Source organism: Alosa pseudoharengus, unplaced genomic scaffold (genome assembly GCF_046254945.1).
Source record: "Alosa pseudoharengus isolate Yale_2024_CS ecotype anadromous, Long Island Sound unplaced genomic scaffold, YU_APseudo_1.1 YU_APseudo_1.1_scf_15, whole genome shotgun sequence".
Classification (NCBI taxonomy): Eukaryota; Metazoa; Chordata; class Actinopteri; order Clupeiformes; family Clupeidae; genus Alosa; species Alosa pseudoharengus.
Genome location: NW_027468620.1, coordinates 26,444,403 through 26,460,241, shown reverse-complemented (window position 1 = coordinate 26,460,241; position 15,839 = coordinate 26,444,403). Strand labels below are relative to the sequence as shown.

The following is a 15,839-nucleotide window of genomic DNA, read 5'->3' as shown; positions in this document are numbered from 1 at the left end:
GGCATTGGTATGGCCTCTCCCCAGTGTGTGCCCGCATGTGAACCCGCAAACCACTAGAGTAGGCGAAGGTCCTGTCACACTGGCTGCAGGTAAATCGTGGTTGGGACAGCTTTTGTTGACCTGTGTGGATACTTGTGTGGATTTCTAACCGGCACTTGAATGCAAATTCCATCCCACAAATGGGGCACATATGCGGCTTCTTCCCAGTGTGTGTCTGCCTGTGAGCCTGTACACAGCAGCAGTTGACTAAGACATTATCACAAAGCGAACAGGACTTGGTCATGTCTTTTGGTTTTGGCTTTGCTTTATATATTTCACATTTTGCACCTGTACAAGTTTCTTTCCCATTCTCCTGTTGTTGGACTAGTCTCTTGTTCACTTGAGTTCTGTATCTGAGAAGATGGCAAACGCGGCCTTGCTGATTTAAATCCTCAGGCTCTGTAAGCACCAGCACCTTAGAACTGCAGCAGTCTTCCTTTGCTTGTGGCATTGGATGTTGTAATTTGTCTCCTTTGAATGCACCCAGACTTTCTAATGAGTGTTCTGGAATACTGTAATTGTTTACTTGCACATTGTCAGGTTTCACACAGTCTCTAAATGGATCCACAATCATCTCAGCAACCTCAAAAGATACATTTTCACCAGTGAACATTTCTGACTTTATCTCTGATTTGAGGTCCAAAAGGTCAAAATTAACGTTGTGATCATATGGTTGGATTGTAGGTTCTCTTGAGGGTAACTCAATTGAGAGAAAGTGATCTAAATCTGGCTCTGTTTTCACATTGATTGGGACCATAACACATTTAGCTGCCTTTATATCAGAACATACTGTACTTTCACACACAAGTTTTGTTTGTAGCGATGGGGTGGAAGTATTATGGCTTTGCAGATAATGTTGTTGCATGATTTCCACTCTATTTGTCCATATCACATCCGTGATGTTTCGTTGTTATTGAAGTTTGTACCAGCTAGCCTTCATTCATGTCCTTTGATTGCAGTGTGAAATTTTGGCAGCAGGGTATTCTTTTACACCCTGCTGTTGGTTCAGGTTCAGTAGTCTAACACTTCCTGAGCTGTCCTATGGAGAAAGCAAATATTTATTAGGTTCAGTCAGTTTGATGTAGACCATCATGACTCAATCAAGAAATAATGTCAATCACAAGACCAAAGATTTTATCTTTCCATCTGATGTTAATAAAGCTATTTTGACAATCACACTTTCATCATGATACATGCCCAGAGTTTTTCAATAAGCCAAAACCTTAAGTAAAATTCCATTAACCTCACCCGTAATGTTGCTTCTTAAAACAATGCATGCATGCTGGACTTGATATTATGCATTTTGGCATTGTGTGAATCACAGCGCTGTCTGGGAGTGGCTACCTGACGAATGCACCCAATACCTCCATTGGCGCAATACTTGACCATTCATGTGCAATGCATAGTAATAGATGCACAGTGTCCACGTATCAATTTAAAAACATGTTTAACCATTCATTCTTATATCTGTTTGCAAGATGATGCTGAAATTTGATGCTGAGCTGAAAAGTGTTTTTTTCCAAAATATTACATGACGTCTTAGATTGGTGTGATTTGTCCTGAGAGCCAACAGGGCTTTGTTTGCCTAAATATACAAATGTCATATACACCACCATTTAACATTCAGATGATGTATAGTTCACTTGAATGATTGTTTAAATATTTGTTTTATGAAAGGCTCTAGTAAGTGCATGGTCAGTGCCTGTTTTATTATAGGCTATAAAATGTTTAGCCATTCTTGTTTTCATGATTGTGAATTATCTGAATAAACTTAATAATGTTTTGTAATGTCAGCAAATAAACAGTTTTTGCATATGACTGAATTTCAAGTATTTAAATGACTATTCAGGGGGTTTCATCAGGTCCCTCTCCACAGGTGTATTAATCAAGCACCTGTAGTCTGCATACATATAGTCCATGGGCCAGATGAGATGTCGGTACCACTCAAGGTGGCAAAGGTTGCTTATACTTTTTGAAAAGATACATGTCTGTAGTTTGCATTTTTGTATGATAACCCTGGAGTCACAGCTAAATTAGTGTTATCAGCTGTTAAAGATACCCTCCCCCCATTGAAAAAAACAAATTTTTGACACAGGTGCCTATCTTGCTATTGGCCTTTGTTAAAGACATATTTGCATATTTGATTTTATTATGTTTGGTATCATTTTAAAGAGGACAATCAGAGCTTTCATTCAAGTCATTTGGACAAATACAGCTGACCCTGGAGCTCTTCAAACTTTTAATCACACACATTTTCCTACCATTTCCGCCATATCATCTTTTTTCTTTTAATCCTGTGGCATCGGGGAGCATTAGAGATACAAAATACAAACACTGCAATACTGGCATGGTTCTAAGGATTCAGAAAATGTATAATTTACCCATATTATCTCATTCTGAGGTGGTGATTTTCAGCTCAGGCATGGCGTTTTTTCAAAGAAAGGTAGTTTTGCCAACCTCAGAGGTTTTCTTTGCTATTGAACAAAAGGACTTGAATTAAAGCTCTGATTGTCATCTTTAAAATTATACCAAACATAATAAAATCAAATATGCAAATATGTCTTTATAATCAAGGTGCTTGATTTTATAGCCTACACCTGTGGAAAGGGACCTGATGAAACCCATGGATAGTTAGGCATGGTGGCCGAGGTATCAGAAGTGAACACATGGATCATTATAAAAAAATGTATAAAACGTGACAAAATAGCCTACTTTTATAACCCTCGAGCCAGCATACCTTGGCGATGCACCTTTTGCACCTACAACAGCACGGCGTAGCCTAGCCCACAAATCATGTAGCCTGTGTTTGTGTCAAAGAATTGGCTCTCAGATGTGTAATGGCTTAATCAGTGTTAGACATATTAAGATGCTCGTTTTATCCTAAAATATAAATTTGCCCCTCACAATTAACGTTAACAATCGGTGGCAACCATCATGCCCACTACTAGGCTACAGTTTTTCAGCATTCAGAAACAAAACATAATAACATACCATAGGCCTACCTCAAGCAGGGATTTGAATAACGTTGAAAATCTCTGAACAAGAAAATATTACATAGGATAGGCTACACCTTTCCTGAACTTACACAGCCCTGTCTTCCATTTAGACTAGACCTACTTTATTTCCTTTCAAAGAAGAAAGGGATGCTGACACAATTTCAAAGTAAAAGTGAAAAACAGAGGCTTGGGATGTTTCTCAAAGTCAGGATGTGCAGGAAGCTGCAGGTGTGCATTATTGAAAATCACGTGGTGACACGTTGATTTGATTGTAGACCGCTCACAGCGATACTGACTTTTGACAAGTTAAAATGAAACTCCATCAACTTTATTTGGGATCTATTTCATAAAAAAAAAAAATGATCATGATCCCATCAGGGTGGATTCAGTTGGGATTTTTCAATCTTAGCCTAATTCAATTAGAGAGATTTTATTTAAAACGAATGATCACAAAATCAATGTTTTCAGATCACATATAGCCGCCGATTCATATTTTCCAACGATTGAAACGGTCCTTTTTTTACTATTGGACAGTGACATTCTTTTGGTTAGCCTTAACATAAAAAAAAAAACATAGGCTAAGGAATGCCAAATGTTGTTTATTACAGTGTTTCTGTTTCTTCAAATGAAAACAAAATAATGGCAATATGTAGCAAGCGGTATTTTAGATGTAGGCCTAACTACTTTGAACCAGTAGGCTACACTGTTGGTTCCATTTAAAGCTCTGGTAAACGGGATTTGGCAATCCTGAAATTCGGTAGGCTATTTGCATCACCGTGATCCAATTCAATGTTCCTATAACTGGCATAAAAGTAAGATGGATCAGGTGATCCTGGATAGCAAAACATGGGATTTCCAAATCCGGAACTTTTTTTTTTTTTTTTTTTTTAAACTGGGCCCACTCGTAGTGGTTTTAGTGTCAGGTGTAGCCGACCCATCACTCTGCATAAAGCATGCAGACGCTGTCGCTTGCTGCGCTTGAGTTGTGCAGCCTTCCCCTTTTCCAGGATTGGTTGCTATATTGTGTAGACCTACCCGAGACAGATTTGAGACAGACAACCATTTTCATTATGTTCTTTCAAGTCTAAGAGCTCCTTTTCAGTCTACTGAATTGACATATTTTAACTAGGGATGTCAAAATAACTGATTAATTTCGATTTATTAATTTGAGAAAAAATAACTGATTAAAAAAATTAGTGCAGATGAATCATTCCGTATGACCTTTGACCACGAGCCGCTCTAGTCAGTAAAAATTATACTGTAAAATGAAGGAGAGAAGAAAATGTGCTGCCTGGATCATTGATTGGAACATTTACTTTTAAAAAACGGCCTGATGGTGTTGATAAAAAATAGTGTTGAAAATAAAGTCCTGCAATGTCTGCAGCAAGGAATTTGCATATCACCGGAGTTCATCAACTCTATAGTTGCACATCAATGCAAAGAAATAAGTGTTGACATTGAGGGGAGTGTTAATTTATTTTCATTGTGTCCCCTAGGTTATATCTGTGGCCTGAAATGCCTTGTATGTGAAAAAAAAACTTCTTCCCGAAGCACTTTTGAACTTATTTCCTCAGCATATTAGGTCATACCATAGATTATTATGGCAATTATTTGAACAGTGAAAATAATAATAAAAGAGTCTTTGAACTTTAATGTCACTAATGCTGATTATTCAATGATTCATTTGAATTTAAATATTTAAAATACTTTCACAGCAAAAATTATATATGTGATTAATTTAGATTAATTAATCACAGAGTATGTAATTAATTAGATTAATTTTTTTAATCGATTGACAGCCCTAATTTTAACATATCTGATGCTAGAAATGTATCCATGACATGGTTCAGATGCCTGTCAATTTTGATTAAGCTTTCACCCTCTTCTTCTGTATAGCAGTCAGGTTATGTAAAAACTTAGTGTTATGGCTGTAATGTGAAAACACTCCTGCTCATCAGGTAATGCTTCCGACTTTGTAAGGAACATGTACAACTGTTCAATTTTTAAAGAGTGGATTGGTCTGATAGACAGACCATAGATGAGTCATTTTCTTATTTAACATGGAGTCAGCAATGTCGTGCTGTGAAAGATTTTATTGTATTTGTGGACTGTAGGCCAGCCTGAAACAGAACTGCATATAGCATATCCTGGTTTGTGGGAACAGGCACATGCATTTATCTGTCTTTCACATGGTCATTTATCATTCAAATAAATTTGAAGATGATATCAAAACTAATTGCTTGATAAAAGCATCCCTCAAAAAGTGACACATTTTAGTGTTGCTTTAATAAAACTCCATAAAACTTAATATTAATACCAAAGATCAATAATCTGCTTATGCTTCTATTAAGCAATGCTTTATTGTCTTAAGTTTAACTCTTGGATGTCAAATGTTAATCAAAACGATACATACAAAAACTGGAAAATGATTTTATTTTATGAAACAAACAAAGCCTGCAAGTTGTACGAGAGTTCAGGTCTTACAGACTTCACTGTTTTCAGCCAAAAATATGTACAAGTACAGCGTGGCAAGGCTAGGAAATTACCGGCAAATAAAAAAATGAAGGGAGTCAAAACAGCTTCAGTCCGGATTTGAGTTTGTTCAGTTCTGCCAAGCTCCAAAGCTGTCCATCAGAACCTGTTCTGTTCTGGCCGTGAATACTTAAAGGAAGAAACAAACACAAACAGATTTAGATCGTTTAACAACCACTGTTTTTGAAATATCAATTTCAAGCACGATGTTGGTGTTATTCAATACAAGCCATTTTACCTTGGATTAATATGATGTTGGGGAGCTTTGTCAAGCTCAACCTGTTGATCAAAGACTGCGAGGGTGGAGTATGTCTCCACCATCAAAAATGAAGGGTCCTCTGACTGGCCAGGAACCTTTCCCAGGGGATAAAACTTCCACGGGACTTTATCTAGACAGGCACATTGACCAAACAGCATGAAGCAATGTCAAGAAATTAAGTCAACATCAGCACATTTGTTTGAGCATGAAAGTGTGAATCGCTCACCTGTGCACACTTGCCACGGTGATCCACGCAATGCGACCTGTCTCTCCTCTAGGACACTGGCACTCAGCTTCTCCTGAAGGTCCTCAGTGGGAAGGCTTTGTGCTGACAAGGCACTATGATTGGACAATGACTGTCCCGCCCCGCGTCCATGGGCGAAGTTACTGTGCCTGAGTCTTTCCTTCAGGTTCTGCAGGGTGTAAACCGGTTTGGAAGGGTCGTGGTGACCGCGGGTATCTTCGTTGTCATGGTATTCTCCCTGCGTGTAGATGCTGCACAGGCGGAGTAGCTTCTCCTGTGTGTCCGGTGGAGGAGGCTCATCCATGTCTTTTAGTAACCTGAAGGGGTTTGAGGAAAAGAGGACAAATCAGTCATGCACATTAAACTGTACCACATCGAGAGAGAGAAAGAGAGAGAGAGAAATAGAGAGAGAGAGAAAAGACATTGCATGCTAAAAATAGTGTGTGTGTGATCAGAAAATCGGGCAAATACAAAAACAGAGAGAGAGAGTGATTCCACTCACAACTGCAGAAGGTAGGGCGTAGCAGTGCATGGGGAATTTAAACAAGCTGTTAAGAGTTGCTGCCACCCGAGTTGCATTCTGTTCACAAATAGCTCCATCATTTGTGATTTCTTCTTCACTTTAAATAAGCCTAAAGAAGTACAAAGAGTAAGGTGGAAGAAATAATGTATCAGTGTATGTTACAGTGAAATCATTCAAAACCAGCCATCAGACTATGATACTCAGATAATGGGGTCTTACTCTTGCTGTTACAGAGCACAACCTCTGAGATCCACCCAGAGAGGTAATAGCTTCTGTGGGGGTCTGGTTCGACCGAGAGCTCAACAAAAAGCTTTTCAAGTACACGGCGGATGAAGGTTACTTTGTTCAAGGCCTTTAGCAGGGGCAGCCAAAACTGTAGGAACACACGTGGAACACAGGGTCTCAGTGGATCATAACATCCTGTTGGTGAGACACAGAAAAACATACACAAAGTTATTGTGTTTTTATACATACAGTATTAAGAAACATTTCATTTTAGTTTGTGTTTTGGTGCATCAACACTGGTTCAAGGCTGGTAAAATATTTACTTTCAAAACCTATGTCTTCCTATTTTTCAACCCCTGGTATTACAGTTTTACAGCCTAGAAAACACATGGTCTGGGAAGCCATGATTGGGCAGTAATATCTTGAATAGTATTATTCATAGCCAGCCCAAACCTTTTGGGTTGGAAGACAAACATGTTCTCAGTATGACTGAATAACTTAAAGGTAGGCTACACTATGCAGGTTCAGGTATTGTAGAGCTCCCTCTAGAGTCACGATATTTTTATATATTACTCTGCCGTTGTAAATAGCAAACTTCTCGAGACTTGTCCCCCCTGTAAACAAAGAAAATGCTTTTGTTGTGGAAGTGAAGGATTAACAACAGGCAAACACTAGCTCCAAAGAGCTATATATCTACTGACAAGGTAATGTTTCACGATTCTCGCGAGATTTGTCAGGCTGCCGTTCTTGAAGTCGCATGGCTGGTTTTCTCGGTAGCGACTCGTTACGTCTATGCTGTATAGCTAATGCTACGTGAACGATTCGCCTATTACAAGTTCGTTTCCCATCAAATTGGCTTCGTAAAGGTTATATTATAGGGTGAAAATCTTGCATAGTGTATCTTTAAGGTTTGTACACCATGCTCATTGATTCTCTGTAAGGCCCTAGGTTTGGAAAAAAGTGAAAAGAATTCTAAACTTGTTTTTCTTTGTACCCATTTGGTATCAATCATTACTTTTTCTTTAAACACAATATTTAATTTATGTTGTGCAAATATATAAGGTCTCCACAAATAACGGGCATGAATATAGGATAAAACAAGGGGAAGTTGTGCTTTTCAGAGGACTAAAATTGTATATGGGGTTGCTCGTAGGAACATGACAATGTATGTGGATTAGTAGGTCATTGTATGGGTATTTAGTGTACAAAGTGACAATGTTGTATCATAGATAAATATGATTAACAATTTTAGTGTGGACTGTATTTATGTATATGAATGTGCAACATTGGCACTTTGTACACTACCTTATTATCTTCATGTTCATAGGTTCTGGAGACCTTAAATATTGGCACAACATTAATAAAGTATTGTATTTACAGACAGAATACTGGTTGATGCCATGTGGGAACAAAACCCAAGTTTATAATACCCTCAATATCACTCTTTTTATGCAAATCTAGGGCCTTACATAAAAACAGTGGGCATTCAGTAAAAAATGTTAATGGTCAAGTCATACTGAGAATATACTCGTCTTCCATCCTATGAAGTTTGGTCAGGCCAGGAATACTACTTTTTAAGATATTAATCCTTAAACATGGCTTCCAAGATAAGGTACTGTGGAGAGAAAAAAAAATCTTTGATTCAAAACTACCTAGGGTCTGCCAGTAAGAAAGTTCAAAACCCAGTCACAGAGGGGGGTGTTTAGCTCAAGATCTTTGAGCTTACAGTCCAGGGGCGCATTTCCCAAAAACATAGTTGCTAATTAAGCAAGCAACTTTGTTGGTTGCAATGCAATTTTCCATTGCCAACCAACTAAGTTGCTAACAGGTTAGCAACTATGGTTTTGGGAAACGCACCCCAGCATCTGAGGAACAATGGTGTTGAAAGCTGAACTATAATCAATAAACAGTAGCCTCACATAATTCCCTTTTTCACTGTAGATCGATTAGATCGATAAGCAAATTGCAGTGGGTCAATAGTGTTGGGGATGGAGGAGCCAATTATGTTTTTAATAAGTCTCAAAAACCTTGATTCAGGCATGAGGGCTTGTTTATTTTCAGCACAGGGACTATAATTGATTGTTTAAAACAAGTGGGGACCACTGGCTGAGCTAAAGAGTCATTGAAGATGGATGTAAACAAGCCAGACAGCTGATCAGCACAGCATGTCAACACCCTACCAGAGATGCTGTCAGGTCCGGCACTACTCGCATCCAAGCTCAGGTTAAAAAGGCCGAATGTACCACCTCTGACAACTCTGGAAATTCAGGTTCCCCCCAGAGATTCTAAAAACCTTTTACACTGGGACCATAGAGAGCATACTGACCCAGTGCATCACAATGTGGTATTCTAACAGCTCAGAAAAGGAACAGAATGCCTTTTACAGTCATGAGCTAACCAGGCTTACATTTCACTACCTGTTGTACTGTTATCCTGTGTATTAATGTAATGTAATGTGTATGTGACAAATAAATCTATCTGAAATCTGAAAACAGAATGACCCAGCTGTATTTATTCTTCTGCACTGTTCCTTGCATCACCTTCAACCATTACTAGACAATGCTGTAGGGACAGGAAATCTGGAGAGCAATGAATATGAACAATATTCACCTGTTAGATCAATATCCAGGGATTCCAGCTGTTCTGGTGTAGGTATAAGGAATCCATCCTGAAGCAATGTGTCAGTTAAGATTTCTCTACAGAAAATAAACACATGTACAAACTTTAATACCAATTTCCAGGACAATAGTTATAAACCGAGTCATAAAGAGGATTCACAGACCTTGAATCTGTTGCAAAAAGCTTGATTTGCTTCAAGATCCAGCTGAGGTCAGCGCTGGGTTCCAGCCATGCTCCATGTGGAGAGCCGTGTTTCAGCCACTCCTCAAACATCTGTAACCAAACAAATCATTATGGGATGGTGACTTAATTATGCACTGTTTTGTGGAGAAAATAGATTTTCAGAATAAATTGCCATGCTTGTTGTCAGCATACTACAGGTATGTAGTCTGAGGGTATAAAGTTGAAGATAAAATCTGAGATATTTACCTGAAACCGTTCCTTTTCATAAGAAATAAGCAGTTCTCTAGCTTTTTCTGGAAGTGTTGAGAAAGATAACAAAACGTTCTATCGTACTTTCATGTATTTCACATACTGTACATTTCAAGCATTTATTTATTTATCAAAGACATAGAATAGAGCAGATAGAAACATGAAGAGTTTGGTTTCAAAACGCTATATCTCTATATGTGCGCTAATCTATTAGCTACAGTATTTCTAATTTAAGTCATGTTATTTCATTGTGTATTTCAGGTAATATCAATATCAATCAAATTAAAATTGCAGTTGTGTTGTTTTGATTGAGAAAAGATAAGTCAAATAGCAATTACAGTTCGACTGAAATTCCTTGGAATTTCTTTTAAAAAACATGAATTATGAAAATTCATTAAAATGGAGTATATAGCGTTTTGGAACCAAACTCTTCATATGCAAATTGACAATCCTAAAAAGGTCTCCCTCAGGCACTCCACTCACTGTGGTTCTCAGTCTCTTTCTGTCGGGTGAGGAGCTCTTCCTCTCGCCTCCGTGCCCAGGACTCATCGTCTTCCTCAGAGTCCGAGTCCCAGTCCTCTGCCAGCCGACTGCCCAGCTGTCTGGACCAGTACTCCTGCTGGAGCCACTGCAACACAAAAGCACAGCCTGGGACAGGCCAAGAGAAAATCACAGATTACCAACATGAGCATTCACAAAGCCTTTTATCTTACCACTAGGAGTACTCCTAAATCGCACTAAAAGATTTTAGCTAGGAGTTTTCTCTTAAAAGTTATTCATAAAGCCTTTCAGACCTACTCTTAGTAAGGAAAAATGACAACTCCTAAACTAAGAGTGAGTCTTCGTTGCTATGGATGACGTCATTACTCATGCATGAGCTTGACTGAAGTGACCACCTTGATTGGCTGATGATTGTAATGCGGGAATGATTCCAAACACCTCCCTTACGATGATGAGTGACAGGTGACAGGTCTGAGAATGCGTGCGCTACACAAGTAGTGTGAAGGACGAAAGATGATGAATAACTGAACAAAAAGGCCTAGCCTAAATGGATGAAGAGTAAGGCAAAACAAATAGCCTAGTAGCCTAATGAAACATACTGATTGATGCAGTATCTTTGCAACATTATTAAATTAATCTGTCACCATATGCCTATGCCTACGTTTGCAAAGACGACAACATTTTAATTTGATTCACAATGAAACGTTACATTTCATTTACATGTTGACAATGAGTAGTTTTGGTTGTTGTTGGTGGCGTTATTGCATCCTTTAGTTATGCCTACAATGCAAAATTGTTCCCTCGCGATTGGAAGCTCCTGTAGCCGCATAGGATCTCAAAACATTGCGACGTGAAATGCCACAAAAAGCGGTTTGTGAATAGGTCTTAGTGATTTAGGAGTCCTCTCGAATTCTTTTAAGCTGTCCCAGACTTAGGTGCTACTTTTAGGTCTAAAATGCTTCGTGAATTACTTTTAATGAAAGAAATTAGGAGTGACACGCCCATCATTTTTAGGAGTTGGTCCTAAATTCACCAGTTAGGAGCTACTTTTAGCCTTAAAATTCTTTGTGAATACGGCCCCAGGACAACACTGATATTCGCCCAGTATAATTCTATCAGCTTAAGTGCCACTGTTGGGCTAAGGAATGTAAACACCTGAGTGTAATCACACAGAAATGGGTAAGTGTCAGTAAACTTGCAGTAAACTCTCAAAATTCTGAAAGTTTACCGTACTTGATACTCACAGCATAACACATAACTTGACCATTTTCCTAAAGCTCACACCAACCTTTTCGGCACCATTTGAGCGATGGAAGCCGCCGATGAGTGAGATCATGTCTAAGGTTTACAATCCATTCTGGAATGTTCATCTAGAAAATAAAGGAGATAGCGTAATGAGACGTGAAATGTTATAAAATATCAGGGCATTTTGAAAATAAATTATACGACTTACATGACCAGCCAGACGTCTCAGGGGTTTGGCAACTCGTCCCTGTTTCCGTTCTGTAATAAGATTAACAAACCTGGCAGAGCAAATCATTATTTGTCAGATATGGGGAAATATTGGTAATATTGGTGAAATATTAAAAATGTATCAGTGTGGTAGTGTGTGATTTTAAAGTCAACCTAATTACTATTATCACATTGTTCACATCCCACCTCACAAGAGCCATTCCATAAAGCAACACCAGGTCATCAGAGTCCAGTTGCCCTGAATTATCCAGAACTTGACATCGTACAAGATCAGCTGTGCTCTCCACTGCAACAGGCGTATTGTGTCCAAACCTGACCGATAAAAATTAAACTAGATCAGATCAAAACCATTTAATCTTCTGGCTGTCAATGTGAGGAAAATTCTAAGTATCACATAACGATAATCCAAAACTTGTTACCAGGAACTACAGGAGGAAATGAGACACCAATCTATTAGCGGAGTAGGGCTTTGGTTTATGAACAGTTCAGTTCAGTTCCAAACGGAGTTCAGATAACACATAATTCGTCACACCAGAGGTAACGTCATCTGCAGACGTCAATTAATCTGACAAGTACATCAATAGCAACACTATTGTCTCCAGACGTAGCCTATTATACACATATAATACGTTATATTTAATACAGTTAGAGAATATGCACATTTTGACATGCATATAAGATGTTAGGCTAATGATAGAAAGACAACTTCCATGGCATCTCACCTTCCTTTCCATGCAGATATTCTCTGGAGTGCATGATTCTGTAAGGCAGCATCTTTAGAGTACAAGTAGTCCAATACCTGGTCCCACTCCGCTTTATTCATCCAGGCTACTACATGGCGCATCTTAGTTGCCGGTTTGTTCTTCATTTTTTATAACCAAAGTAAGGTAAACTGCAACAGATGGAACGTGTTATCACGATAAACACTTAAGTCAACGTTACACGATCTACGGTGTGGGATGCCACAAATGGACTTGATCATTCATGGGCATCCAAATAAAGGTTCCGCGTTGCCGTTACCTAATTCTGTCCATTTCTGGACCGAATAACCTATGATAAATTTTAACAAACCATTCAAGAAACTTTACCTTATCGTGGTTAAGAAATGGTACTAAACGCTGACTAAAATAAAATGTATCTAATCTAAACGCAGGAATGATGCTCGCTCGCTAGCTATCTTCTACAGCGGAAGGTGGAGCGCAGAAGTAGGTCGCGCAGCAAATTGTTTCCGGTTAAACTTGAATAAAAGTCCCCTTTTTCCAGTCGTGGAAAATATCGAGATCTGTGAAAATATAGCCCTTGTTATTAAAACAATAAGCGTTAGAGTGTATCATGAAATTAAAAACAGGATTTTTAGACCATATACTTACCGGTTTTTGTTTTGTTTTAATCGTCTGTCCTTAGGCTAGGCTATATTTCAAAAGTTTAATTTCATTCTTGGATGGAGTCACTCATTTTCCATACAAAAAAACTACATTTTCCTATAATAGAGAATGATGTCTCTTCTGTAAATTAATCTTACATAACTTCAAAATGATGATCGTTCTTAGGAGGAGAGGTGTGTAATTGTGTGCCTAGGCCTATAGGACATCATAATTCAACAGCAGTTTATTCCATTGCTGCATCTTCCTTGGCCTAATATGATGATCTCTCTATGGATGAATGTGAGAAATAATCAAGACAATTTTCTTCTTTGTGGGGATCTCTTTTCTTTTATTTGCAGGTGGCATATTTACACATCTCTTGACCAGATTTGACCAGACTTCAGCAAAGTTGTATAGGCCTATACTTATTTGCTTACATGGAAGTTGTATAGGCCTATGTATATACTTATTTGCTTACCCCCAGGAAATATCCACTCCCTGAAAGTGATGAAACAGTAGGGACAGGCTAGGCTTTCTTGTGTAATTTCCCAACTAATTTACTGACACTTCAGGTATGTCACTGCTATGAACTTCAGATTCCACAAGGAGGCAATATGCACTTTGTAAACTCTGCATGTACAGTAATTATGGGCAACTGATATTTTTCTTAAAATTGTGACACAAATAATTAGCCTAATATTTCAGCCAAGCTGTTACAGTGCCAACTGACATATCAGTGCTCCGGCCATTTTCAAGACTGCATTAACTGCTTTGTTTTTGTATACCAAAAACTTTTTAAAAATTATACAAACACACACACACATTTGTATAATGAACAGTCAGCCGAACAAAGAAATATAAGAATTCCACAAAAATAAGAATTCTTTTCAGATAAATTTTTCTCTGGGTGAGTGTTTCAGCCTGCTGTTTTGACTGATCGGCTAGTTGGTGTCATGACCAAGAAATAATTCAGCCACCATGTCATCACATACCATATTTTATTCAGACAAACATTAGAATGGTGCTATAGCAAGGCAATGGCGAAAAATTAGTTTGCCAAACAAGTCAGTGAATTGAAAGACACTTTATTTTCATCACCACTGTGAAGGAGAGAAGGAATGCAGCATTCAGGATAGTGGATTTTAAACCATGTTTAATGTGATGATCATGGTCATGGACATGACAATGGGCAATAATTAAATCTTGATCTAACACAAATATAGCCACTGACTTAAACCCTCTTTTGATCGGTTTCAAGGACTTTTATTCAGTATGCATGATGAATGGAATACAATGTAATCTTGATTTTCTGGATATCCATTTTAACTTGGAACACCAACCACTGTAATCTTGTTTATCATACACCATTATTTAAGTTTTATGGTAACCCATTCAACATACCAGGACAGATTAAGTTGTAACTTTGTCATTGTGTGATACTCAAGTCTTAACCCTGGCCATTTATTGAAAAAGATACATTTTCAATTAAACTGACTTAAAGATTAAGGCATGCATGTGATATGTAGGTTATTCACATCGTTTACACTATTATGAGTGATTTTGTGCTGTCAGAAATCAGTCTTTAACATTGTGTTTCTGTTGATTTTATAAACATTCCCATTACAAGCTAGACACTTGCAGTGAACACAATAAAACAGTGAAATTGTGGCATTCTCATCAAATATATGTTTACCCGTATCAGTGATACATTAATTTTTACTTCTGTTTTATCTGATCACAGCAATTAAAGTTGGCGGATAGTTCTTTGCCTCACCGAGTACATGTTAAAGGCACTCAAGGCAATTTGCAGGCAACTGCAAGGATAAGTGCCTGATAATATGTTGGACGGGCAGACATGGTCCCCATGCTTTATGTATGGTACAGTGCCTATAAAAAGTCTTCAGCCCCATGCTAAAGTTGACTAAAAAGAGGAATAATAAAAAATCATCTTTTGGAAATGGATCTTAATGCCTTAATTTAAAAAAAATGAGGAAAAATCCAACCTTTAAGGACACCAATTTTCTTTGTGCATGAATAATGTGTTGTAAATAAATAAATGTTCTTCATTAAAATACAGGGCACATAAGTATTCATACCCCTATGTTAAATTCCCATAGAGGCAGGAACTGTATCAGGATGTATAGTATGAGCTATGAAATCCATGAAATAACTGGCCTTTAAAAATAAAAATCTGCCTGCTTCTGGGAATTTAACATAGGGGTATGAATATTTATGCACCCTGTATTTTAATGAAGATCATTTATTTATTTACGATACATTATTCATTCATAGAGAAAATTGGGGTCCTTAGAGGTTGGATTTTCCTCATTTTTTAATTAAGGCATTAAGATCCATTTTGATTTGATTTTTTTATTCCTCTTTTTAGACAACTTTAGCATGTGGCTGAATACTTTTTATAGGCACTGTACCAGACTAGTTTCACATCAACAAGTGGAGTGTGTGGGAGAACAGCTCAGGCATCCCGGAGATGCTGGCGTTCACTCTACAGACAAGCCAAATCTAGAATGTGGGCTTTGACCTGGGTCTAATCCATCAGAGAGATCCAGATTCACCGGATTCCTGGCGTCCGGAGTTAAAGTGCTGTCAGAACTTGTATTGTACGGTTCACACA

At 38.1% G+C, this 15,839-nt stretch overlaps 1 protein-coding gene across 1 annotated transcript; it reads right to left on the bottom strand.

The window, feature by feature from the left end:
- Positions 1–5,451: 5,451 nt before the first annotated feature.
- Positions 5,452–13,037, bottom strand: las1l (LAS1 like ribosome biogenesis factor). The gene is made up of 14 exons (XM_076286061.1): positions 12,932–13,037; positions 12,566–12,735; positions 12,030–12,155; positions 11,824–11,893; positions 11,659–11,740; positions 10,353–10,517; positions 9,867–9,913; positions 9,601–9,710; positions 9,429–9,514; positions 6,813–7,013; positions 6,573–6,702; positions 6,053–6,387; positions 5,806–5,956; positions 5,452–5,696 (listed from the first exon to the last, which is right to left on the bottom strand). The coding sequence occupies exons 2-14, from the start codon at positions 12,709–12,711 to the stop codon at positions 5,606–5,608; spliced, it is 1,740 nt and encodes a 579-aa protein (XP_076142176.1). The 5' UTR covers positions 12,712–12,735; positions 12,932–13,037; the 3' UTR covers positions 5,452–5,605.
- Positions 13,038–15,839: the final 2,802 nt, after the last annotated feature.

Coding starts and splice junctions, on each gene's coding strand:
- las1l (XM_076286061.1), bottom strand. CDS start 12,711: ATGAAGAACAAACCGGCAACTAAGATGCGCCATGTAGTAGCCTGGATG. Junction 6,703..6,812: donor TGTGCTCTGTAACAGCAAGA/GTAAGACCCCAT, acceptor GTACTTCTTTAG/GCTTATTTAAAGTGAAGAAG. Junction 5,957..6,052: donor ACCGTGGCAAGTGTGCACAG/GTGAGCGATTCA, acceptor GTGCCTGTCTAG/ATAAAGTCCCGTGGAAGTTT.